This window comes from Marmota marmota, unplaced genomic scaffold (genome assembly GCF_001458135.2).
Source record: "Marmota marmota marmota unplaced genomic scaffold, marMar, whole genome shotgun sequence".
Lineage (NCBI taxonomy): Eukaryota > Metazoa > Chordata > Mammalia > Rodentia > Sciuridae > Marmota > Marmota marmota.
The window spans coordinates 23,142,802-23,169,372 of NW_026000153.1; the positions used below are offsets into that span (position 1 = coordinate 23,142,802).

Sequence of the window (26,571 nt, forward strand, 5' to 3'; positions counted from 1 at the left end):
AAAAAAAAAAAAAAAAATACCAAGGTCCCCTAAAGAATAAGAATTTCTGTTTTTTGGTGGTGTGTTAGTCAGATTTTCATTGCTGTGACCAAAAATAACTGACAAGAACAACTTAGAGGAGGAAAAGCTTATTTTGGTTCAAGCTTCCAGAGGTTTAGCCCATTGCTCTGGGCCCAAGGTGGGGGGCAGCACATCACAGAGGAAGGGTGTGGAGGAGGAGAAGCATTGCTCCATTCATGGAAGCCAGGAAGCAGAGGAGAGAAGGTGGGAAGGACCACAGGAAAGATAAATTCTTCTAGGGCATGCCCCAGTGACCCACTTCTTTGTGCCCTGCCCCACCTGCCTATGGGCACCACCTAATTAGTCCATTTAAACTAGGGTGGACTGATCAGGTTATAGCTCTCACAATCCAACATCTCACCTCTGGGCATACCTGCATTAACAGAGGAGCTTTTGGAGGACACCATATCCAAACCATAATAGGTAGACTTTGGACTTGAGCAGCAACATCAGTTCCTCCTGGGCTTCCTGGTCTGCTGGCCCCCCATGCAGATTTTTGGCTGGGCAGCTCCTGTAATTGCATGAGCCAATTACTTAAAATAAATTTCTCTGTGTGTTCTCCTTACTTTGTAGATGAAGTACACACACACACACACACACACACACACACACACACACTTGACCTTTTCTTTTTGACATTTTGTGGCACATGAAGGCATTTTGTAAGCCCCACCTGATTGCAGGGCTCCTATAAAGCGAGAAGTAGCTCTTGTCACAAGTTTTATGCGTTTAGACCTCACTTGGTCTGCAAGCTTCACAGCAATATTATCCATCAGGAGTGTAAACACACAACAAGAATTACAGGTTTTGTTTTATTTTGTTTTTTAAGTGGAGGTCTTACAAAGTCATTAAATGAAAGGCACGCTGAAATGAAGATGCACCTCAGGGCCTTTGACAGTGATATGTAATTCTAATCAGGTGTTGATACAGGCTGTCCTCAGTTCTTCCTTCCAAGTTTATTTGCTCTATTTTTTTAAATTATGGTTTTATTAGTGTACTATAATTAGAAATAGTAGTGGGATTCGTTGTGATATATTCACAATGCACTCAACATTATTTACTATATTTCATTCCCTAGTAATTCCCCTTTCACTCCCCTCTTCTTTTTCCAGTCCCCTCCTCTACTCTACTGATCTCCCTCTCTCTCTCTCTCTACACACACACACACACACTCACAATATTTTATTTGTTCGAATTAGTTATACATGACAGTAGAATGCATTTTGATACACTGTACACAAATGGAGCACAACTTCTCTTTCTTCTGGCTGAATATGGTTTAGATTTATACCAGTAGTGTAATCATAGGTATATATATAGGGTAGTAGTCTGTCTCATTCCACCGTCCTTGCCCTCCCCACGCCTCCTCCCCTCCCCTCACTCCCCTCAGCACACCAGAGTTTCTTCATTTTCCCTTGCCTCTCATTATGGATTAGCATCCTATTATCAGAGAAAAACATTTGGCTTTTGTTTTTTGAGGGTTTAGCTTATTTCATTTGGCATGATATTCTCTAGCTCCATCCATTTACCTGCAAATGCCATAATTTCATTCTTATTTAAGGCTGAATAATATTCCACTGTGTATATTTTCTTCATTCATTCATCTGTTGAAGGGCACCTAGATTGGTTCCATAGTTGAACTATTGTGACTTGCACGGCTGTAAACATTGATGTGGCTGTGTCACTGTATGCTGATTTGGAGTCCTTTGAGTATAAACCGAGGATCGGTATAGCTGGGTCAAATGGTGGTTCCTTTCCAAGTTTTCTGAGGACTCTCCATACTGCTTTGCAGAGTGGTTGCATCAATTTGTGATGTATTCATACCTACCTATTGAATAATTTGGTGGATTGTATTCACCATTTTTTCCCATTTCCTTCCCTCTGTGATCCCCTGTCTATTCTGTGGAGTTCCCTTATGTTTCCATGATATTTCCCTTGTTTTTAATTCCGTTTTTTCTTTCTAGCTTCTGAATATGAAAGAGAACATTAGACTCTTTCTGAGTCTGAATTATTTTACTTAGCATTGTGGTCTCCAGTACAATCCCTTTAAGAGTAAATGAAATAATTTCACTCTTCTTTATGACTGAGTAGAACTCCATTGTGTATATACACCACATTTTCTTCAGCCATTCATCTACTGATGAACACTAGGCTGGTTCCATAACTGGCTTTTGTGAATTGGGTTGCTATTCCACTCCTTGGTATTTACCTAAGCACCAAAGTCAGTGTATTATAGTGATAATGCATTCCAATGTTATAGCCACAAAATTCACAATTGCTCTTACTTTTAAAAAAATTAAGACAAGCCTGGGAATACTGTTTTCAATCCAGATGTGGAAGAGGCAAAAAAAATATTATATATCAGTTTACATCACTAACAGTGAAAAGACCCAAAGGCAGGTGGGAGGGCATTACCAGGAGGTAAGCCCTGCAGAGAGATGATGTTTGTAATGAGCTCCCCAGCCCCCAAATAAGAGTAAGCTATAAAGAAGTCAGAGGGTGATGTGCAATTTCAGAAACATTTCCATTTCAAACGTTTAAAACACAGAGGAGGGTTGAGCTCTGCCATACTTTGGATCTTGAATATCCCTCAGACTTGAGCTTAGTCTGCAGCCAGTGGTGCTGTCGGGAGGTGGAGGAACCTTTAAGAGGTGGAACTTAGTGGAAGGAAGTGACCTCATGGGAGCTTGGCCCTGCAAGGGATATTAGGAGCCTGTTGCTTCCTCTCTCTCTGTTTTCCTGCTTCCATGAGTGGGCAGCTATGTTCCCCCACCTGCTCCCTGCATGAGGTTCTGGTTAACACAGGCCCAAAGGCAACACAGCCAACTGACCATGGACTGAAACTTCAAACCATGAACCCAAATCGGTCTGAGGCATTTTGTCACAGCGATAGGAAGCTGACAGGTGAGTGAGTTTTCAGCACCCTGGGGTCCTATTCCCTGGCAGATCATTCTTGAGAAAGCCGAGACTGCTGGACCCCAGGTATAAGGTACTAGGCTTAGTCACTTCTGACCCTCCTGCTTTGAAACAGATTCTCTCCAGTGCCCTCGCCATGGCTCTGTCTGGAAAGTGTGATCAAGAGATTCTTCGTCTCCTGCTGACATTTCCTGAAGACAAAACATCTTTGTTTGCAATGAAGGAACTCTGTGGCCTTCCCGGGTCGAAAGTGTATCCTCTGATTGTGGTGATGAGTCAGAACCTGAACCTGCGGACTTTCATTTATAAAGTAAGGAGAATCTGCTGGGACGTGTTGAGCTTCAGAGGAGGTGCTTCCATGGCTGGGCAGATGAGACTGTAGTTTATGCAGTCATCCTCATCCTTGGTATCCTGTCCTTCCGGCCCCAGGTATAAGGGGGGATTGCTGGAGGTACTAAAACCTGAGGATGATCAATTCCCTTATATTAAATGGTGTGGTATTTGCATATAACCTACACATCCTCCTGAATATTATTTATTTATTTGCAGTGCTGAGGATGAAACCCAGGGCCTCCCACAAAGTGCTCTAACTGAGCTGCACCTCCAGCTCTATGTACTTTAAATAATCTCTATACTACTTATAATAACTATTGTGACATGATAGGTAAATAGTTGTGATACAATATTGTTTAGATAATAATGCCAAAAAAATCCGTATCTGTTCAGTATACATACTTTTTTTTTAATGTTGTCTGTCTTTGGGTTGGTTAAATCTATATATGTCCACACCCGACTGTACCAGCTACTATGAGACCTGTTGGTCTCTATGTGACTTTGTGTCAGCCTTGGCTACCTGTAGTGTCGTCGGTTTGCTGGTTCTGGGGCTCAATGAAACTTTTTTATAATAAAGGGGTGTTTAGGAGACCCTGCAGGGTGACCTTGGAGACAGGGCATGGGGACTTCTGTCTCTTGGACAGTGTTGGTGGTAGGTTATAGAATCAGTAAGAAAGGAATAACAAAACCACCATGACGCCTAGCACCAGGTTTCCCTCCTCACCAAAGGCCACCTTCCTGGAGTGTTTGGCAGAGGTGTGTTGATCCTGGTCCACGCCTGAGCTGCCCAATCAGGTGCTGCCCTCCCATACCATGGCTCACGCTTCTCTACTCCTATGACAGCTGGGGCTGAGGCCTCTATTACGCACTGCGCAGGATGGGCAATGCCATGTCTCTGTGTGGCCAGTTCTTTACCTACCCCATGACACCCTGGCACACAGTGGCAGGGCAGGGAAGCATCTGAGATGGTAATGTCTGCAGGATAGAACTGAGAAGGTGAAAGGCCAATAGAGTTAGGGAAAACCCTAGTTCTATAGGTCCCAGGCAGCCCACTGGGACCAGCCTGGGTCTCCTGCTCTTGGGTTCCTCCTTCCCAAAGTCCCAACTTTCCTGGCCTCCACAGTTTGAATCTTTACTCATATTTGCAGAAACCTCAGCCTTCATTCTTGGGGCATGATCTTGGTTCAAGGTCCATCATTTTCCCTTTAGGAATATATTTTATATTTTACAATGTCTGAGTTGCAGTATAGCAAGGTTACTGTGGATGTTTCAAGTCACAGAGAAGAGTTTTGGGGTCAGCAATTGGTAGAAACACTGTTCCATCCATTCATGGTCTCCTTCCCTTATAACATTCAAAAAAATCCAATGGATAATTGGATAGTGTGCAGGTGTGTACACATGCCAAGAACAAATATTAATTTTCAGAATGAGTGCATTTTAAAGCCTCAAGGAGGATGAATATTTCCTAAATGTCTTCATAATTTGTGAGCCCACATCTTTCTTGGTGGAATGAATACTTAGTTTCTTCATTCTCTCACCACAGCCCTCTCTGCCAACTTTACAGTATGCCTTTTGGGAAGCAGATGTAGGGTCATCAATACACCAGCATTTCATTGGCCACTCTATTATGTGCCAGAAGTCTCTGATTTGAAATTAGTACTTCAGAGCACCTAAGTAATTATTTTGACAAAGGCCATCATCCATGCCAAGATTTCTTTGGAGGATAAGATAGTAGATTCGATTCAGTCTTCCAGACACAGTGCAGATGTTATCACTGTTAATAACAATGCTCTTATCTGTCAGGAACCTTCCATGTACACAGCTTTCTGAAAGTTGACTTGATACTGCTCAGAGCTGGGAGGGAAGACCAAATTCCAGTGCCATGCACTGGCACGAGGGTTCCAGTGTAACTCCAGTGCACCCAAGCTCATACACTATCTGTTTCACTTGGCTGACAATGAATTCTTGAAGACTTTTCTAAGAAATGCTTTGCTGGATTACTTGTGCACATTCACCCATCAGTGCCCTGACTAATCCCAGTCACTTCCTACCCCAAGTCAGGGTTGCTGTTTGCCACTTCTAGCTGTAGCTGTAATTAGAAAGTCAAATATAAAACCTGACAAGAGCTAATGCTGTTTCTCCTGCCTAAGTCAACTTTATTGTCTTAATGGACAGGACCTCATTGTTATTAGCAGAATGTTAGTGAAGGAAGGAACTGTGATTTCACGTCCCCAAAATTTAGCCACAGAACTTACAGCTAAGTGGCAGGAGCAGAACTCTGATGAGCAGAAATATAAAATAGTGACCTTGGGGTTATTTGCTTCAGTCTGCAAAGAACCCTGTTTTCAGTATGCAAATGACATGTGGAAGAAGGAAATTCCCTTGAACTTTTCCCACCTATAGAAAGAGGTGGTGTTTGCTAATTTAACCATTCATTCAATACATATTTATTGTGCAACTAATATTGTCACATGCTTTTCCATCTCTGTTAGCTACATATGTGATCAACACAGGGAAAGTAAAGTCCAGCTTCCAGGGAATTGGCATTCTAGAATGGAGAATATGCAAATAATACGTAGGATACATACCAAGGCACAGGGTGATAGCACAAGTAGATTTTTAAAAAAATTTATTGATTCTATTTAGTTAGGCATAACATTAAGATTCATTTTGACATAATTGTAAAAGCATGGAATATAATTTGCTCTAATTCAGTCTCTTCTTCCTGCCCCTTGCTCCCTTCCCTCTGCTTTACTGATCTTTTAAACTGTTTAACTTTTTTTTTCTTTTTTATGATTAGTGTCTTGTGGATGTATGTGATGGTAAGATTCACTGTGGTATATTCATAGAGGTACATAGGAGAGTTAGGTCAGATTCATTCTGCTATTCTTGAAGAGCACTTATGTTTTTAAAGAACCTGGGCTAAATTCCCAGCTCTAAACCATTCTGAGACTTCAGGAAACGTTTCCTGTCTTTGAGTCTCAGTTTTCTAATCCACAAAATGAGCATTACCATGCACAGTCCCCAAAGTGTTAGAAGGCTTGAGATGATGAGTGCATGTAGTACATACAGTGGAGCAGTAGATAAATCTAAATTGCTTCACACAAAAGCATTGTTTTCTTTTCAGCCTCTTCTCAAATTTCCACCTTAGGCACCCCAAAGATACAAAAAGAAATGTTTTGAAATGATTTGAGTTTTAACCATAGATCACATTTATTCCTGGTTTACATTTTAAAAATACTGGTGCCACTTAATGTGCTCCAAAAACCAGCTTTATCTACTCTAATAAAGAAGATTTTTTATAGAGTACAGCAAAGATGTCTGTGAAGTTGAAGAGAGAATAAAATCAAATAGCAAAGTTTTCAGTGCTGAAAAGATGCTTGTGAGAGTAAAAATACAATGTTGGTTATTTTATGATTTCTCTCTCTCTCTCTCTCTTTTTTTTTGTCCTGGAAGACTCTTATACCTTCTGAAGCAAATGGCTTGCTCAACTCCCTGTTGGGTGTCATTTCCAGCCTCAGTGCCCTACTTGCCAGAGCCCAACATGTCTTCAAATACCTTCCTGAATTTCTTCACACATTTAAAATTACTGCCTTGCTAGATATGCCGGACTTTGGACAGGTATATGTTTGATCTTTGCTCCTGGGGAAATGTTCAAATTTTCTCTTTCTTTGCATTTGCTCCCTTTTCCCTTTATTTCTCTTCCAACATCTAAAATTCATATTGGAAAACAAAATATAGGGATGAGAGTGTCTCTTGATGTCTCTGGAGGCAACAACATAATGGAGTGAGGGTTGGCATCTCCCTAAAAACCAGATGACAGAGTTGCTGTTGATCCACATCCCACCATTATGGAGGCTGGGAGAGCTCATGCATTGTCTATGAAGTACAAAATTACTAACTCAATTATTAGCACAAATGAGATTTCAAGGGCCTGTTTAACTTAATTCAGAGAGCAAATTGCTTTCAAGAACCTTAAAACATTTATTTACATATAAATAATTGGCTAACAAATTACAGATCATTTTCTGAAAATGCAAACACAAGCTTGAATTAGATTAGCAGTTTGATATTAGTTTTTGCTGGAAGTCTCTTTGCCTGGGATGGAATGACCAGAGATGAGCGAAGAGTGGGTGGTTGTGTAGAGTCGAAGGTATAGAATGAGGAGCTCTATCACAACGTCCTTTAAGCTTCCTGGGAGGCATGTATCTTCATTAGCTGATGCATAATGTGGGTAGTTATCAAGTATCGGGGTAATTTGGCAGTGTAAATACACATTAAGGCTGTCACTGAGTTAGTGATATCTTATGAATTAATAATTTATTACTGGACACACAATAAGAACTCACTGGTGGGTGAAATTTTCCTCTTTTACCAGGTACATTGGCCAGACAAATCATTGCAATGATTTGAATGTATCCCAAGGACAGAAAAGACTCAAAGTAGAGATTCTGTTCTTTTAACTCATTGAAGAACTTACATGTTTAGCTGGAGAAGGGACTACTTTTTCAGTAGTGTTTCAGAGAATTGTTTCAAGTCAATGTATAATTGCAATTTCTTTTTATTAAATTTTCAGGTTTCCCAAAATGACCAGGCTAGAAGTTCAGCCTTTGGTTCTTTGCAGAATGTGATGAAACTGGTTTGCAAGGACCAGGCATCATTCCTTAGCAATTATAACATGTTCCTTAATTTGCCCCGAGTTAACGAGCTCTTGGAAGATGACAAGGAAAAATTCAACATTCCTGAGGATTCAAGTAAGACAGTAGTAATCAATATTTATTTAGGTAAAATTTTATATTAATAATTAGCCCTGTATCATACTGAATATTCTGTCTGTGCAAAACGCTGGTGGTACATAACAGTGGTAGAATTTCCTCCTTCAGTTTTAGTGCAGTCACCAAGTGCTGGCATAGCAGGTGGCTTTGGAATGTCCCAGTACTGTTGAGCATAACTGAGCCTCTCACCTGTGTCACCAGTAGGTTTGGTGAGCGTCCCACTGGCGAAGACTTTGAACATTTTGGCCTCTGCAAAATAGCAGCATTATACAAAGAGAACTTTTGTGTGGCCTCCTACAGATCTTGTCTACAAAGTTTCATTTCAAATGGAAGCAGATTGATGAGTGACTTCCTTAGTCCCACATTAGGGGCATGCATTTTATTTTTTGTTTAATTTTTTGCAGTGCTGGGAATTGATCCCAGGGCCTCTCTCAAGTTAGGTAAATGCTCTCCTGCTGAACTACACACCCAGCCCAGTGAATACATTTTATTACAAAGGCAGAGTAAACATGGTGGGGAGGGTTTTGGCTCAAACTGTTCAAATTGCCCCACTGTTTCACGTTGTGCATCTTTGGTCACATTGTTTTCTACCTCTGAACCATATTATTCTCTTCTACAACATGGAAATAATAGACCTACCTCATAAGATTGATGTAAGGTACAATGGAGATGATGTGTCTTAGCTGCTTAGCACAATAGTATAAATGCAACTTTGTGGTTTAAGACTGCAAACATTCATCATCTCATAGTTTCTGCAGGTCAGCACCCAGCCACTGGTTGGCTAGTCCTCTACTCAGGCTGTAACACAGTTGTAATGAAGGAGTTTGTTGGTCTGGGCTGGGTGCTCACATGAGGCTCATAGGTAGTTGTTGGTAGAATTATTTTCCTTGCAGCTATAGAACTTGGGGAGGCAATGTCAAGGCCAGAGGTGTATCTCTTTGGCTCTGAGGCTTCCAGTCTCTTTTAAAGAGTGTATTGGATTGCTCAGACAGGATACCTGATTGCTTAGACCTTAGATAAACTCCAAGTCAGCAATTTAAGGGATCTTATTTACATCTTCAATATTCCTTCTCTTTGGCTATGAAATCTCATTCTGAGTGGGGCAGCTGTCACATTCATAGGTTCTGTCTTCATGGGAAAACAGGAGAATACATAAGGCAGCCATCCAAGGGCTTGTGTAAGAATTGTCCTACACATCCACAATATGTCTTTATGTATTTTATGCCTAGACTGTAACTAAAGACAGAGTACTGGTAGAACTGGAAACATGGGATTATGTAAGTTTGCAGATAGAGGAAGAGGAGTCAAGTGTACTGTCCTCAGAGGCAGTAGGCTAGTATGTTCCTTAGCTGATGGATAATTTGGACAGCTGTCAAATTACCAGGGTAATTAATTTGTATGGACACACATTAGGGCTATTCATTTTAATAATTTTTGTTGTCTTCACTAATCCTCATTTTCAGAGTTGCTCTCAAGCCCAGAGTTGTTTCATTCATTGAAATGAAGGTATTGTGTAATTGTAAATATGTTTCCCTTAACCTGGGGCAGCTGTGTTATGTAACATTTTTATTTTTTCTCTTAATTGTGACAGCACCATTTTGCTTGAGCCTTTACCAACAAATTCTCCAGTCTCCCAATGGTGCATTGGTGTGGTCTTTCCTAAAGCCTATATTACATGGAAAAATACTGTATACACCCAACACTTCAGAGATTAATAAGGTCATTCAAAAGGTAAGTTAAAATGAATGGGAATCTCATTTACCATACATCGGTCCTACCAGGAAGAAATCTTTAAATATGTCAAACATAATTATTACATAATTATTACACTGGATTATATAAAATTTTCTTATGTTGATTACTAATTATTTTGGTGTGAGGTTTTTTGTTTGTTTGTTTCTGTTACTCTGGTTGTGAGATGTGGATTATTAAGTCCATCTTTTAGAGGATACTTTGGAGGCAGGGAGTATTATTTAGAATCATGAATGTACTGAACTCATAGAACTTTAATATTAAAAGTCAAGGACAGCTGGGCACAGTGGCACACATCTGTAATTCCAGCAGTGCAGGAGGCTGAGGCAAGAGGATTGTGAGTTCAAAGCCAGCCTCAGCAACTTACGGAGGCCCTGAGCAACTTAGCAAGACCCTGTCTCCAAATGAAATAAAAAGGGCTGGGGATGGGGCTCTGTGGTTAAGCCCTCTAGAGTTTAATCCCTGGTACCAAAACCAAACCAAAACAAACAAAACACAAAACAAGCAACAACAACAACAAAAAAAAGTCAAGGAAGATGAGAAAGGAGGGCAGTTTCAGGTTAGGCAAAGGGGAACAATTCCAGGAAAATGCAGAGAACAAAAGCTAATCTGTTTGGGTCCATGCATTTGGTACTTGAGAAAGGCAGACATAGCACATACAAACTGGTGTATTCACAAACATTTGGTAAGTGGTGTTTTCCAACTCAGCATGAGGCTATATTTGACCCTGTGGAGAATAAGATGAGATGAAGTGGCCAAAAGAGTTTCCCCATCAGGAATTTCTGCATTGGGAGGTTCTGCTTGCTTTCCCTCCTTTATATTTTTAACTTCTTGAATCTGTTTATCACAGAATATATTATTATCAATATTTGCAATTTCTTCTTCAACAATTGTGTCTGGGGTTTTTTCCTTGTCTGGTTTCTTTTCTAATGATCTTTTCCTGGGGTCTTTTCTTGTCTAATGTGGCTTGTGAGCCTGTAGGTACCTCAAAGGGGGACATTTTACCAAGGACTTGGGAATGACTTGATCTTACTGTCACACATAGAAAAGGAGATACCGGTTCTGTCAATTTCTATGCTTCAAATAGCATTAACAACTTAAATACCTAAAAGTGCCATGTGATCATATGATCATAAGTCATTTTTGATCAAATTCACTTTTACAAGTTCCCTGTTTCTGGCCCACAAGGCACTATAGAAATTATAGTGTCTGTAGTTTTCATAGCGCTATGTGAGGTCACAGTTAAGTTACTTGGAAGCTTTCTGTCCTTACTACTTACCCCAGGAACTACATTTATCTTTGCATATGCTGAATGGTATTTACAACGTTTTTTTTTTTTTTTTTTAAATCTTGGAAATATCGTTTTGAAAGAGTATTTGCAAAAAGTCTGGACTCTCATAATGGAATGGCAATTATTTAGTTAATAGGTTATGAACATGAGTTATCCGTGCTGTCAAGAGAACTCTGCCCCCAACTGTTATTCCATGTCTGTGCTAGGGAGAGATGCTCAGGCCAGGGCTGGAGCCAATTTTATGTAATTCTTTTAGTATATTAAATTTATCAGGGTCCTAGATAGTTTAGGAATTTCAGAGAATGACTCTATATCAACTATATCAAATTCAAAAAAGCCTATGAATTTCTTTTATTTCCCATTTTCAATGCTTTATTCACACAAATCACTCAATACAATTTCACTCTATAGGTTCTTAATCAAGAAAATGGGAATCCTTAATGCTAGGTACTGCAATAGACATAATCAATCTAAAGCAAACAATTCTAAGTTAACTCTAACCCCTGCAAACACACTTAACATGACAGGCTCATGACAGACATTCCCCAAACAAGCAACTACAAAAAAGTTAAGCTAACGTGCCAGATCTAGAGTCTCAAGTCTTAGGCCTTAAGTCCAGCAGATGCACACCTACTCAGACCAAGGTAATCAGGCCAGGAATTGATGGAGGCTTCTCCTGGGGTGAAGCTGATGGCTGGTTGAGGAGAGGGTCTAAGGAGAAATCGCCATTTTCATCAGGGTCAAGATTTGGCAAATGGTACAATTCTCTTAGATTAATTGTCAATAAAATTAGCACAGCATACTTGTCCCAAGGTCGTTGGGATTATGAAATAAGATCTGGGAATGGAAGCACCATTTGACCCAGCTATCTCTCTCCTCGGACTGTATCCAAAGGACTTAAAATCAGCATACTACAGGGACACAGCCACATCAATGTTTATAGCAGCACAATTCACAATAGCTAAACTGTGGAGCCAACCTAGATGCCCTTCAGTAGATGAATGGATAAAAAACATGTGGCATATATACACAATACAATTTTACTCAGCAATAAAAGAGAACAAAATCATGGCATTTACAGGTAAATGGATGGCATTGGAGAAAATAATGCTAAGTGAAGTTAGCCAATCCCCAAAAAACAAATGCCTAAGGTTTTCTCTGATATAAGGAGGCTAACTCATAGTAGGGTAGGGAGGGGGAGTATGGGAGGAATGGATGAATTCTAGATAGGGCAGAGGGGTGGGAGAGAAAGGGAGGGGGCAGGGGATTAGCAAGGATGGTGAAATGTGATAGATAGACATCATTATCCAAAGTACATATATGAAGCTACAAATTGGTGTCAACATACTTTATGTACAACCAGAGATATGAAAAATTGTGCTGTATACGTATAATAAGGATTGTAATGTATTCTGCTGTCATTTTTTTAAAAAAAATCAATTAAAAACCATAAAAAGGTTTGGAGAGCCCAGAGAATGGTAATTATGTAAGTAAACCTAAGTGAACATTGTCTGTAAAAAGAAAAAATAATTATGATGATGTTTAATTTGTGGAGATTTAAAAAAGGAACACAAAATATTGGGCAATACTATGTAAGTATAGGGAGTATTTTTCAGGAAGGGGGTTAAAATATTCAATTTAGATTTTTTAAGCTCAAGTATTTAGAGAATATTTTTAGGGCAATCACTAAAACAGTAGATATAGAGGGCATGATATCCACACCAAAAAAGTGAAAAAATACACTGAGAAAAATAAAAAAAAAAAAAAGGAAACATCAACAAATCCTAAAAACAGGTGAGAAAATAAAAAAAATGTCTTAAGAATAGGATAGAATATAAAAAGTAACAGAAACATCCCAATTTATCAATATCACAATACACTGAATGAGCTATAGTTACCATTTAAAAAACAGAGATTGCTGGGTGTGGTGGTGCACACCTGTAATCTCAGAAACTCTGGAGGCTAAGGCAGGAAGATGGAAAGTTCAAAGCCAGCTTCAACCACTTAGCAAGGCTCTAAGCAACTTAGCCAGATCTTGTCTCAAAATAAAAAAATAAAAAGGGCTGGGGATGTGGTTCAGTGGAAGAGCCTATGAATTTCTTCTTTATGATTACATAATGTATCATTCCATGTTAACATCATTATAATAGCAATATATTTCTACAGTGTCACATACTGTGCTATATTTTTCCATACAACAAAACATGATGTGTCTGCTTTGGAAGGTCTTGTCTTGCAATGGGAAATAGAAGGAAAATAGCTGAAGAAACAATTCAACAAGAGATACCATCAATGAGTAGAAATTTGGAGTGACTCTTTTCAGCAAATGGGGCCTAGGAAGAGTTGGGGTGAGAAGATGTACTTTCCTTGTGTGTTCTGAGGATAATGAGAATTTTGAAAGAATAAGCAAAGATTTCACTGGTTCTTGCTTAATAATTTGTTGGATTTTTCAGGTAGGGATAAAAGTGTAGACCTTTTTACTTATTCTATATGGTTGAAGATCATGGGGCAACTGAGAAGACAGCATTGTACCCAGGATGAATTATTTTAGCTGTCAGTTGTGGCCAGTTTTATGAAAATTCATTCTAGTCTACATGGTCTCAAGTCCCACACAGCAGGCAGAGAGTTGCTGCTTTGTCACTTGGGTCATATGATCTATACTGTTGGAGTGACGGATAATATTAAATGCCATCATACACCACATCTGAACATTTCAGTCAATGATGGGTCACATTTATGGTGGTCTATTATAATGGAGCTGAACAGTTCCTATGGTCTCATGATGACATAGTAGTCATAAAGTCACAGTGTGAACTGTTATTTATTATTTATATGTTTGTGGTGATGCTGGTATGAAAAAACCTATTGTGTTGCTAGTTTTATAAAAATACAGAACAAACAACTGTGCAGTACATCATACTTGATAATAATAATAATAAATGACATTGATTTATGTATTTAGTAAGCTAGAGTTTTAATTGTTATTTTAGAGTGTACTCTTTTCCCTTGTGGGGAAAAGAAGTGTGCTGTAAAACAGCATGCCGTGCTACATCTGCAGCAGCTTCACCCATCTTGTGTTGACCATGCCTTGACAGGCCTCCCTCAGCTAAGGTTTCATTCAGAACACTCTGTGCTTTTTGCACAACATGACAGTCTGATGATGACAGTTCTCAGAATGGGTCCTGTTAGTTAGGTGATGCATGTCTGTGTTTGTTACTTAGTCTTAATTAATGTAATTCTCTCCATTACAAAGTCATCATTTTTGCAGGAAATCTGTAAGATCATGGGCAGCACTAGGAAGCATGATGTCACGATTAGAAATGTGTCTGTTGGGAAAGCTAGATTTTGGTCCTACCATTCCTAAATCTGGTATGCGACCTCAGGCTTATTGCTTCTCTAAGGAGGACTCGTCCATCTGTAAAAGGAAATCCTAGATTTGAACCCCTTGAACTCACCAGAGTTGTGTCCAGTCTCACCCACATGTGTCACTGCAGAGCCAGCACAGTGCAGTGGTGCAAATGGTTGTAATGAAGATCTTGTTAAATGGCACTGAAGTATGAAGGTTTTTGTCTCCTTCCCTATTAGAGCAGAAGTGGTTGCTCAAGTTGCTCTCTTAATTAAAATGTTTCCCTAGAAATAGAGCTAAGTGTTACTTCCTTTTCCCTTTGGTCACTAGAGAACTACTGTGTCAGAAAACCAAGAATGTCTTTTTAATTCTGACAATAGTTTGCTCTGAAGTTACTGATGCAGACATTCGACATACCTGTCCATGTGGGGTCTACTGATTTGTGCCTGAGCAGATTTCTGCAGCCTAACAATGGCTTGCAGCTGGTAGCAAGGAAGCTGGTCAATGATGTTTGATTTCTAGCTCTTCCTGTAGTCTATTACTTTCTGCAAATTGAACTTTGTACTGGGTACATGAGTCAAAGGGTGAGAACCATGTGGCCCCCTGTCCTCTGCCCCACCTCGGGATTGTGGCCAACCTATGACTCTTGTGCAGAGCTCTACCTTTCAGAGGCCATCAAGACATCAACCTTCCCAGGATTAACTCCTGTGGCTTCCCACTTCTGTTATTTTTTTCTTTTGTAAAATGCCTGTGTTTAAAACTTTATTTTTTGATACTTTAAGTGATCTTGACGTAGTTAAGTTTTTTTTTTTAACCTTTTCTTCTTAAGTTATTTCATGGCATCTGCATTTTTGATGTTTTCTGAGCACAGTGTCCATTTTGTTATTATCCAGTGTATCACTCAGGATCTAAGCAGAAAAAAGAGAAAACATGCCAAGTTTATTATAAATTATTATTACTATAAAAAGATAATGGAGTAATGGGATTGTTATAATAATAAAGAGGATGCCAAAGAATGCAGAAATGGCAGATAAAAGGAGAGCTCCCATCCCAGTTTGAGCCCAGAACACTCAAGGAAGGATCACAATTGGAAATGGCTTCTCCATTCTGGATTGAGATCCATACATCACTGGAGAGAGTACAACGATGGCCCGCTGAATGGTGGGATAAGTCACTGAAGCACCTGAGAATTTTCAATGTGAAGTGACAGAATATTGTGACAGATATCTAGACTTTCCAACTCTGGAAGGTTCACAGTGATGTGCCTGGGGAAGTCATTCATGGGAACATGCCGCACCAGCCGCATTCCCTAAGATGTTATCTGTTGTGTGTGAAGATGTGCCCACAGCAGGTACCCAGAAGAAAAAAAAAATGGATGCCAGGGACTTGCTCAGTAAGGAGCCTGTCAGAAGTAGCACACTCAAATCAAGAAGAGAAAATCCTTCCTCCATTATCCCTCCAGTGTCATATACTGGCAAAGCTTAATGTTGTGCTATCTGCCCAAGGAGAAAGATGAAGGGGTGCAGCTCCTTTATTGTAGAATGGGCAAGAAAGGGTATGTTGCAAATTGCAAGAAGATAAATGGACAAGTGGCACAGCCAGTAATAAGTCCTAGCTTTATTTTTTAAGAAATGAGACTATTGACTAGTAAGCCCATCAATTCTTAAATGTAATTTTTAACTTATTAAAATATATTGAGTAGATACAGAAGGAGAGATATTGGGGGAAAATTATCTAATACATGGTTAAGAGCCTACACTCACTGGAAACCTCATGTATGCCTCCTATTTACTATAGGATTTAGCAGTTGTCACCCTCATTTTTTTTTAATTTAAATATGACAGCAGAATGCATTACAATTCTTATTACACATATAGAGCACAATTTTTCATATCTCTGACTGCATACATAGTGTATTCACACCAATTCGTGTCTTCATACATGTACTTTGGATAATGATGATCATTACATTCCACAATCATTAGTTATCTCATGCCCCCTCCCTTCCCTTCCTACCCCTCTGCCCTATCTAGAGTTCGTCTATTCATTTGCAGGGAGAAAACTGAGTTTTAGGTGTAAGTAACCTTGTCAAGTTCTCCCAGTAGGTGGCAGAAACGGTACCTGAGTCTAGTTCTTTTTGATGCCATAGTCAGTGGTTTATTTTCGGCTATATATCAGTTTTTTTTCCTCTAAGTGGGGATTCACCTGTTGATAAAATTCAATTTCTACTCTAAGAGTAACTGATTTGGGTGGGAAGGAGACAGCATCTGCATGACAGTGCAGGTGAGGAAGACCGGAAGGAGTTCCTTTCAAGCTTTGGGACTGGGATGTCAGATTATAATGGGGAAAGGTTGACTTTCAGTTTCATCTCTTTGTTGTAGTGTGTTTTGATTGAATCTAGAATGAGAGAGGGGGGAAAATGGGAAATACATTTGCTTGTAGTTCTGGGGCTCTAATATTAACAATTTTATTGCCTCAAACATAGATAGAATCATTGTTTACTTCTGCACGGTTTGAGGAATCATTGTGGACACTGTTCCAAATGAAATCTCATTTATTTCTCATAAGAACCAGGTTGGATAATCATTCTTGGACTGATTTTACAGATTAGAAAAATAGGATTGGGGAGGTTTGCTTTTCCAAGTTTATTAGTTAGTAAATGAAAGTGCATGGTTCAAATCCCAGTTTGGTGGATTCTGTGCCCAGGGTTCTTTTTATTGGCCACATTTATGATGTTAGTTGTCAAGCAATAAGGACCTTATACAGTAAAGCTGCTTTTACCATCATCAGTCTGGGATACTGGTTAGCTAATTAAAGGCACTGACAACCTTTTTTTTTTTTTTTTATTCATTTGCGTAGTAATGTGTGACATTTCACCCATCCTTAGACCTCTGACTGTCTTCAGAGCTACCTCTCTGGGAGGATGAGAGCAAAGTCACAAAGGTTAAAGATTGATACAAGGCTGTTTCTATTTTTATCACCAAATGGGCATAAAGCCTGCTGATTAAGTAACTTGAATAGAAATGAAAGTGCTTGTCTTGGACACTTATCAAAGATGAAAAATGTTAGCCAGCAGAAGCTGTCCGGGACTGCAGTCTATAAATAGAGCCAGCCTAAGGTTGGAGGTGCACAGGTTCTGCACTGGGGATTCTTTACATGTACAGAGAGGGTTGTGAAGGAGACTTGTGAGATCACCAGTCTTCCAGGCAGGTTGAGGTCATCCCCAGGGAGCCCTGCTAAGGGAATGGAATTCATAGCAATCTGCTTTCTGACTTCAGGCATCAAATCAGTGGTCTCAAAGCAAGTTTTCAGTGGTTCAGTCTGGAGTGAGGCTCTCAGGTGAAAGAAAATGTTCAACATGGACGATTTTATTGAAATTCAGGAATGTTGCCAGAGTAGAAGTAATTACATTTTATTAATAGAGTTGTTTGAAATGATAACCCTGTGAAACAGCTGTTTTCTAAGAAACCAGTATGGGGAGTCCTGTGGATGTACTTGTTCTGTGAGAAAACACAGCATCTGATTCCTGAGGCAGACATGACATGGCTCTTTTATAGACCCTGCACCTCTGTGAACTTCCGTGTTTCTGGCTTCCAGATCCAGTTCCAGCAATTAATGTTCACGGCCATGAGCTGGAGGCCACCAAACAAACCAGCAGCCCTGTATACCACTGTGAGAGACAGGCATTACTGCCATATCCACTTCACAAATAAGGCAGTTGAAATCTGGATCTCTGAGACCCTATGTCAAGGTCTTGTGACCAGTCCGTGGCCGAGTCAGGACTCAAATATGCCTTGGGCTCTGACCCTTCTTGGAGTTTTCTGGGTCATTTGTTCTCTACTGAAGGAGAAAACAGGAAGGTTATTGTTAGTAATTTTTCCAACTCTTAATTTTTTCAACTGTCTGTGTACAAAGAGAGGGAAATTAAAACATGGTTATAGGAGAGGAGGTGGTTGGAGGGGGTTGGTGGCTTAGGTTTGCATTGTCTTCTCCAAGACTCTCCAGGTGGGTTACTAGGCTTCTTATGCTGTCTTCTTCCCCTCTGAGCTGCTTGGCCATAGATTCTGTACACTTGGGAATAGGTTTTATTTTATAATATTTTAATCAATGAAATAGTATACTTGAAAACGAGCAAAGAATATAAACATATGGTTCAAACAAAGAAAACACTCCAAGATGACTTTCAAACAAATGAAAAGTTGATCAATCTTACTACAGAAAGAGAAAGGTAAATCTTAATAATGAGCTACACTCAAATAGGATGTCATATCAAAGTGGGAAAGGCCTCAGGTTGGACATATTTTGTTGGTTGATGGTATTTGGCTGGTGGAAGTATATTGGTTTGATGTCTTTGAGACCATTTTGGGATTATTTATCAGTATTACAAAGACATGTAAGGCTAATAAATTAATTAGTTAATTAATATAATTCACACATAAAAGTAAGAATATATATAGTGTCATAATTTGTAAGCTCTAGGGATGGGAACTACAGTAGGGAATTGGTTAAATTTTGCTACATACATAAAATAAAAACTAAGCAACTTGTTAAAAAATGAGTTAGGCTGGGCTCAATGCTACACACCTGTAATCTCAGTGACCCAGGAGGCTGAGGCAGGAGGATTGCAAGTTCAAGGACAATCTTGGCAATTTATCAAGGCCCTAAGCAACTTAATGAGACATTGTCTCAAAATTAAAAAATAAAAGAAAAGAACTAGGATTATAGCTCAGTGGTAAAGCACCCCTGGGTTAAAACCTCAGTACCTCCCTAAAATGAGTTAGATATAGACTAATCAACAAAACTTACTGTTAAATGAATTTTGGGCAAGATACACAAGAATGTGGGTAGTCTGAATGAAGAAAAGCAATACAGTGTCTGCACCTGTTTTAAATATATGTGCATGACCTCAGGGAGACACCCAAGGAGCCAACAACAGTGTTTCCTCTGTGTTTGGAACTAGGTTCCTGGGGGAAAGAGTAGGAAGGGAGACAGCATCCTCACTGACCCTTTTAAATGCTTGAAATTTACTACAGGGTATGGAAAAGGTGTACATGATGAAATCCCAGAACATCTCTACCTTATTATCTCCTGTTGGTTTGCATTTGTGTCTTGGATTGAGGACAGAATTGAGCACTGGCATCCTGGTGTGCTGGCCATATTTCCTCTAGGTGTTCCACCCAGCCATATTTTCTGTGTGCAATAGTCAAGGTACAGGCTGCTTTGTTTCTGGAACCACGGAGCAGCCTGTTTCTTTTCCTCCTACTCATCCACTCACCCATCCATCCATGCATCCAAGATGGTAAAGAAATGTGCTTTTCTAGTCTGAAGGGGGTTGAGTGGTAATAAGAGATGCTTCTTCCCTGGGTTTTGCTCTTACTGATTCTGGAAAAGTAAGAAGGAAACTTTTTCGTTTCTTTTTTTTACTTTGAATAGCTTTAATTTCCAAATCCTAAAATTCTTCTGCCCAATTTCCCTTTGAACAATAAGCAAAAGGTCTGAGAGGGAAGTGGGTGAGATAATAATAAAATAATGGCTGCAACAGAAAAAAATAAAACCAAAACTGATATCTCATGTTTTGACTCAGTAATGTTTTAAAATTTTTCCCTCTATATTTTAAACAATTATAACAACAAAATAACTGCAAGTAAGAGGGAAAACAGCCATTTTCTAAAATTAGCAGTTAGGAAGTGGTGTATAGATGAGAAGAGAGTTCAAGTCATTGGACCTCCTAGTGAGATGAAAAGAAGTATAAGACTTTAATCATGCGATATCTGAGAATCATGAACCATTTTCAAGTGGAACTTAGAAGTCTGATCTTTATTGGTTTTCAGTCATCTTGTGAAGGTAATCAATTAAAAAATAAGGTTAATTCAAACATTTATATTTGATGATTTTCAGTTTTTATTTATCTTTATCTTTGATGCTCAAATTATCCCATCTGTGGTCAGTGGGCACCTCTTCAGTTAGGCTTACATATCCTTTAGGAAATTGACTTTTTATCTTGAGGTTATTGAGGTTACATGAACTTGTAAGAAATACCCCAAGTGCCCTTCATTGAATTTCCTAATGGTAACATCTCACAAAACTATAGTGCAATATCACAACAGGGGTTCTGACATTGGTAAACTCACTGATCCCAGAGTTCCCTAGTTTCACTTGTGCATGTGTGTGTGTGTGTGTGTGTGTGTGTATGCCTATGAGCATTGAGTTTTACTGAAATCTCATCATGGTTTGTGTATCCACCACTAGAACTTGGGCAGAACAGCTATCACCACAGGGCCTCTTATGTCATGTTTTTATGGCTGTGCCTCCTTTGTCCCTATAGCACTCTTCTTCTGGTTCCTGGACCCTGAAAACCACTAGTCTGTTCTGTATTTCATCATTTCTAGATTGTCATATAGATGGAATGAGATGATATGTAACTGTTAGGAGTTGATTTTTTTCACTTAGCAGAATTTTCTAGAGATGTATATTGTACAGATATTAGTGATGATAATATTTGGGCCACAATTTAACAGTTTTTTGGTTTTTTTTTGGTACCAAGGATTGAATCCAAGTTGCTTAACCATTGAGCCACATCCCCAAGCTCTTTTTTATATTTTATTTAGAGACAGCATCTCACCAAGTTGCTTAGGGCCTTGCTAAATTGCTGAGGCTGGCTTTGAACTCAGGAGCCTCCTGCTTCAGCTTCCTTAGCTGCTGTGATTATAGGCATGCACCATTGTGCTTGGCTACAGTTTAACCATTTGCACATTATATGGCATCTGAGTTGCTCCAGATTTTGGCCATTGTGTCCTCTATTTCCTCTGTCCATGCTCTTTCTGTGGATTATTTGAATCTTTCCTGAGATTCCCAATTCCACAAAATGGTTTATTTATAGTGGTTTTTGGGTGCATCTCTTTGCAGTACATTCTTAGAGGTGGTTCTGCTTATTGCAGTACAGGTGTGACTTTTCACAGTCTATTGGTATTGACATTTTACCACTATGACTCAAGTGTGAGAACCTTATTTCCACTAGGACACCTTACTTTTTCATATTTCAGTACACAGATGCTCCCTGACTTATTATGGGGTGATGCTCCACTAAAGCACCCTTTGTAAATTAGAAATATTCTCAATTGGAAATGCAGGAAATACACCTAACCTAGTGAACATCACAGCTTAGCAAATTAGGACACTGTAGGGAATTAGTTGTTTGTCCTTGTAACTGGGAGCTGTGGTTCACTACTGGGCTCAGCATCATGGGAGAGGATCCTACCACATGTTGCTCACCTGGAAAAAGATCAAAATTCAAAGTTTGAACTATAGTTTCTCCAAAAGTGTGTCACTTTTACATCATCATAAATTAAAAAAAAATTGTTTCAAATCCCGGTAATTTGGGGACCATCTTTAATTGTCCACTCTCAAAAGTGTCATGATTTTTCAACCATTCAAAAGAATTTATAAAACTTATGAGGAATAGAATACTAATGCTTAACCGAATTTCTATTTTTTCAGTTATTTTCCCTTTGGTCTAAAATTATTTCCCACATTTCCTTTTTGTTTGAGAAAACATTTCAATATTTTTTAGTTTTCCTTCATCTGAGAATGTCTTTATTTCCCCTTCACTGCAGAAAAATATTTATACTAAACACAGAATTTGTAATTAAAAATTATTTTCTTACAGCATGAAAAAATACCAGCTTACTTCCTTTGGCTTCCGTGATGTCAGATGACTTACCTGCTAACCATCACATTGAGTTCCCTATAGGTAGCATGTCATTTTTCTCTGTTGGTTTTAAGGATTTTTTTGTCTTCAGTGTTTAGAAGTTTAATTGTGGTGTGGCATGGTGTAGATTTCTCTCAGTTCATTCTATAGTCATAGGGGTTTATATCCCACAAACTCTAGGAAGTTTTTCACTCATTGTTTCCTCTAATACTCTTTCTTAGCCCATTCTGTTTCCCTTTTGCTCCTTAGACTCCAGTGATACCAATATTGAATCTTGTTATTGTCCTACAGGTCCCTGAAACTCACATTTTTAATCAATCCATTTTCTCCCTATTGTTCAGGTTGGGTGAAGTGTATTGATTATTCCTCAAGTTCATTGATTCTATCTTGTCATCTCCTCTCTTGTTACGAGACAATGCTATGAGTTTTTATTACTGTTGCATTTTTTCCAGGCCTTTAGTATCCATGTAGTTCTTTTATGACTTCTTTTTCTTTAGTGAGATTTTTCTACTATTTCATTTTTTTTAAAGTGATTTGTAATTGTCAAAACATTTTTACTGTGACTATTTTATAATAATACCAGCTATATCATTACAGTGTCTGATTTATTTTAATAATGGTGTAAATTGATTGCATATATATATATATATATATATAGTCTAGTTTTTTGAATGCTGGGTGATTGTTAATTATGACCTGGGTATTTTTAAAATTTTTAATTTTTTTTTTAGTTGTAGATTGACACAATACCTTTATTTTATTTATTTATTTTTGTGTGGTGTTGAGTATCAAACCCAGTGCCTCACATGTGCTAGACAAGTGCTCTACCACTGAGCTATAGCTGCAGCCCCATGACCTGGGCATTTTGGCTATTATATTAGAATACTTTGTGCCTTATGAAATAACCTTTTATTTTTGCAGTTATCATACTTAGATTTTAATACACAGGTCTTAGCCTACTTGTAGACTGTTGCTCTAATAATGGTTTAATTTTCATAGTTTCCATGGTGCTGTTTGGTCTATTTGATTTATGTAGTACTTCAGGAACTCCCATTACTCCCTGAGGGACAGATAGGTTTTCTCCAGCCCTGAGTCTATATGCCTCCACATGGAGGACTGGAGTGTTGGGAGGTCAGAGAAGGAGAGGACTTAGCAGGCCAGGTCTTTTTCCTGTGAGGAGTCCTCCTACTGTAGGGGCAGGGAATGATTCTAGGCTCTGCCATGTGTGGCACAATGACCTTTGCTGATGCCTCAGGCTGCTCAGTGTTGGGGGCGGGGGGCTTGTTGTGTCAGGAGCTCTGTGCTGGTCCACCCTAACATTCCCTTCCCCTCCCTGGGGGAAATAGAGTCATTTCCTGGCTACCTGTCATTAGTGGATGTCCCAACTCACCCTCTCATTGGTCTTATGGGGCTGACCTCATGTTTTCTGTAAGACTCCAGTCCAGTCAGGCAAGAATGAGCCTGGTTGGCCTGCCCTCTGTTGCTGGGTTGTTGGTTGGGAAATGCAGGGTCTGGGGCAAATTCTCTTGGATAGAGCTCATGACTCCCTCTTGCTATGTTGCTTCTCCCATCCTGAGGTCAGTGAGTGGGATGCTGTCCTTTTTCTTCTTTAGAGCTCTGTGGAGGTCTCTTGCATTGCTTCCAAGGTGTATGGGGTACTTAGAGATGAGAGCAGGAAGGAGTTTACTGTATCTTGTCTGGCAAGACCTCTTCCTAGATTTCCTAACATGACTTGAATGGTCTTTTATGGCCGTCTTGCTGTCTGGTACAACCCCAAGCTCTTGTTGATCTGGAATTGGACATATCCCAACAGGTTCTAATTTCTTCTGAAGACACAAGCATTTGAAAGTCACATTCTTGTGGGTACAGAGACTCACCAGATGGGTCATTGTTTCCAGACTTGTTCAGTTGACACAATCACCATATTGTTGTGTATGAGGGTTTTCTATAGCTTATTAGTAATTTGTCATTTTAATCTTAAAACACATTTTGCTGAGATTTAAAAATATATGATCATAGATCTGTATGTTTTAAGTCTTTTTTCACATCTGTTATCTTTATTTTCTAACATTAACTATTTGTTAATTATTTAAATTTTAATGCTTTAAAATATTTTGAAAAATTAACATTAATAGCTTATTATATTTATCAATATTATTTTATGTTAAATGATTTAGATGTATCCTAAGATTTCAGCAAATATTAAATAATTGAAAATTCAACTTTCCAGAGATATTGTGTTATTTATTGAGAGGAATATCTCATGTACTTAATGTTTATCTTTTTCTTAAAGTAATTCATTTTTAAAATTTATCTTGGCTAATTGCTTCTTTCTGCTTTCCTTACATTTCCTGTACTATTATTTTATTGATATTTTAAATTAATGCTTTTTTGATTACCTCTCACTTTTTTTTAATAAACATAAACTTTTAATTTTAGAAACATTTTTTTTCTTTTCCTTGATTTTTTTTTATTTGATTGATTTTATTTTTTAAAATACATGACTGTGGAATGCATTACAATTCTTATTACATATATAGACTACAATTTTTCATATCTTTATATATAAAGTATGTTCATGCCAATTCATGTCTTTATACATGTACTTTGTTGTTTTTGCATTATAATTCTTATTACACATATATACCACAATTTTTCATATCTCTGTATATAAAGAATGTTGACACACAATTTGTTTCTTCATATACGTACTTTGGATAATGATATCCATCATATTTAACTATCCATGCTAATCCCTAGCCCCCTCCCTTTCCTTCCCACCCCTCTTCCCTATCTAGAATTCATCTAATCCTCCCATGCTCTTCCTCTCTACCCCACTATGAGTCAGCCTCCTTATATCAGAGAAAACATTCGGCATTTGTTTTTTTGAGATTGGCTAACTTCACTTAGTATTATCTTCTCCAGCGCCATCCATTTACCTGCAAATGCCATGATTTTATTCTCTTTTATTGCTGAATAAAATTCCATTGTACATATATATGCCACATTTTTTTATCCATTCATCCACTGAAGGGCATCTAGGTTGGCTCCACAGTTTAGCTATTGTGAATTGTGCTGCTATAAACATTGATGTGGCTGTGTCCCTATAGTATGCTGTTTTTAAGTCCTTTGGGTGTAGACTGAGGAGAGGGATAGCTGAGTCAAATGGTGGTTCCATTCCCAGATTTCCAAGGAATCTCCATACTGCTTTCCATATTGGCTGCACCAATTTGCAATCCCACCAGCAATGTATGAGTGCACCTTTTCTCCCCCACATCCTTGCCAACACTTATTGTTGTTTGTCTTCATAATAGCTGCCATTCTGACTGGAGTGAGATGATATCTTAGAGTAGCTTTGATTTGCATTTCTCTGATTGCTAGAGATGATGAGCATTTTTCATTTATTTATTGATTAATTGTATATCCTCTTCTGAGAAGTGTCTGTTCAGATCCTTGGCCCATTTGTTGATTGGGTTATTTGTTTTATCAGTGCTTAGCTTTTTGAGTTCTTTATATACCCTAGAGATTAGTGCTCTATCTGATGTGTGAGGGGTAAAGATTTGCTCCCAAGATGCAGGCTCTCTGTTCACCTCAAAGATTGTTTTTTTTTTGCTGAGAATAAACTTTTTAGTTTGATTCCATCCCATTTATTGATTCTTGGTTTTAATTCTTGTGCTATAGGAGTCTACCTTTCACTTTTTAATTTTAACATAAGTGAATCAGAATTTTGGTTATATCCAATATATTTTGATAGCCAATATTATTATCATTATTTTGTATATTTTTTTCTAAATAACTTTTTGAAATTCATTATTCATAGTGTTTTAAAATTTCAGTTTGTTAATTTAAAAATTGTATGCATTTTTAATAATTTTTATGTACAAGGTCTTGTGCCAAATGAAAATGTTAATTCATCTTAATATATACAACAGTTCTCACTTCTATTTTTCTAGAAGGCTAAAGTTGACTTAAAGTTTTCCTCTATTTGTTATAGTGGCTGCTCTTCAGCTCTTAGCCACCAGAAGATTCTCCTAGTGACCTTCAGGAGATAGTGGTGGACTCTCAAACCCTCCTCTATGAGTGTGTTTTTGGCATTGACACTATTTTCAGACTATTATTAAATATAATAATGTTACAGTTGACATTTTCCTGGATACAACTTTATATTGTATTCAAATTATTTTGTTAGGATATAATATTTTTATCTTGAAAGAAAAAGACGTGAATTCTTTTACGGATCTGTGACTGTGCATGTTTTTATGATGCCAACTTATTTTACAAAAGTCTTATACCAGTGTGCTCAGCCAATAACAATAAAGGAATAAGTGCACTAGTTTTACTCTATCTTCCTCCATGTCAAATACCATAAAACAAATAAGTGGATCTTAGC

At 38.4% G+C, this 26,571-nt stretch overlaps 1 protein-coding gene across 1 annotated transcript in view; it reads left to right on the forward strand.

Annotated features, from left to right (window-relative positions):
* Positions 1–26,571, forward strand: part of Abca13 (ATP binding cassette subfamily A member 13) — a 423,614-nt gene that overhangs the window by 106,109 nt on the left and 290,934 nt on the right. Inside the window, exons 24-27 of the mRNA XM_048786593.1 lie at positions 3,092–3,286; positions 6,766–6,930; positions 7,886–8,063; positions 9,676–9,815. Of these exons, the coding sequence (XP_048642550.1) occupies positions 3,092–3,286; positions 6,766–6,930; positions 7,886–8,063; positions 9,676–9,815 (678 nt within the window). The remainder of the gene's footprint in view (positions 1–3,091; positions 3,287–6,765; positions 6,931–7,885; positions 8,064–9,675; positions 9,816–26,571) is intronic.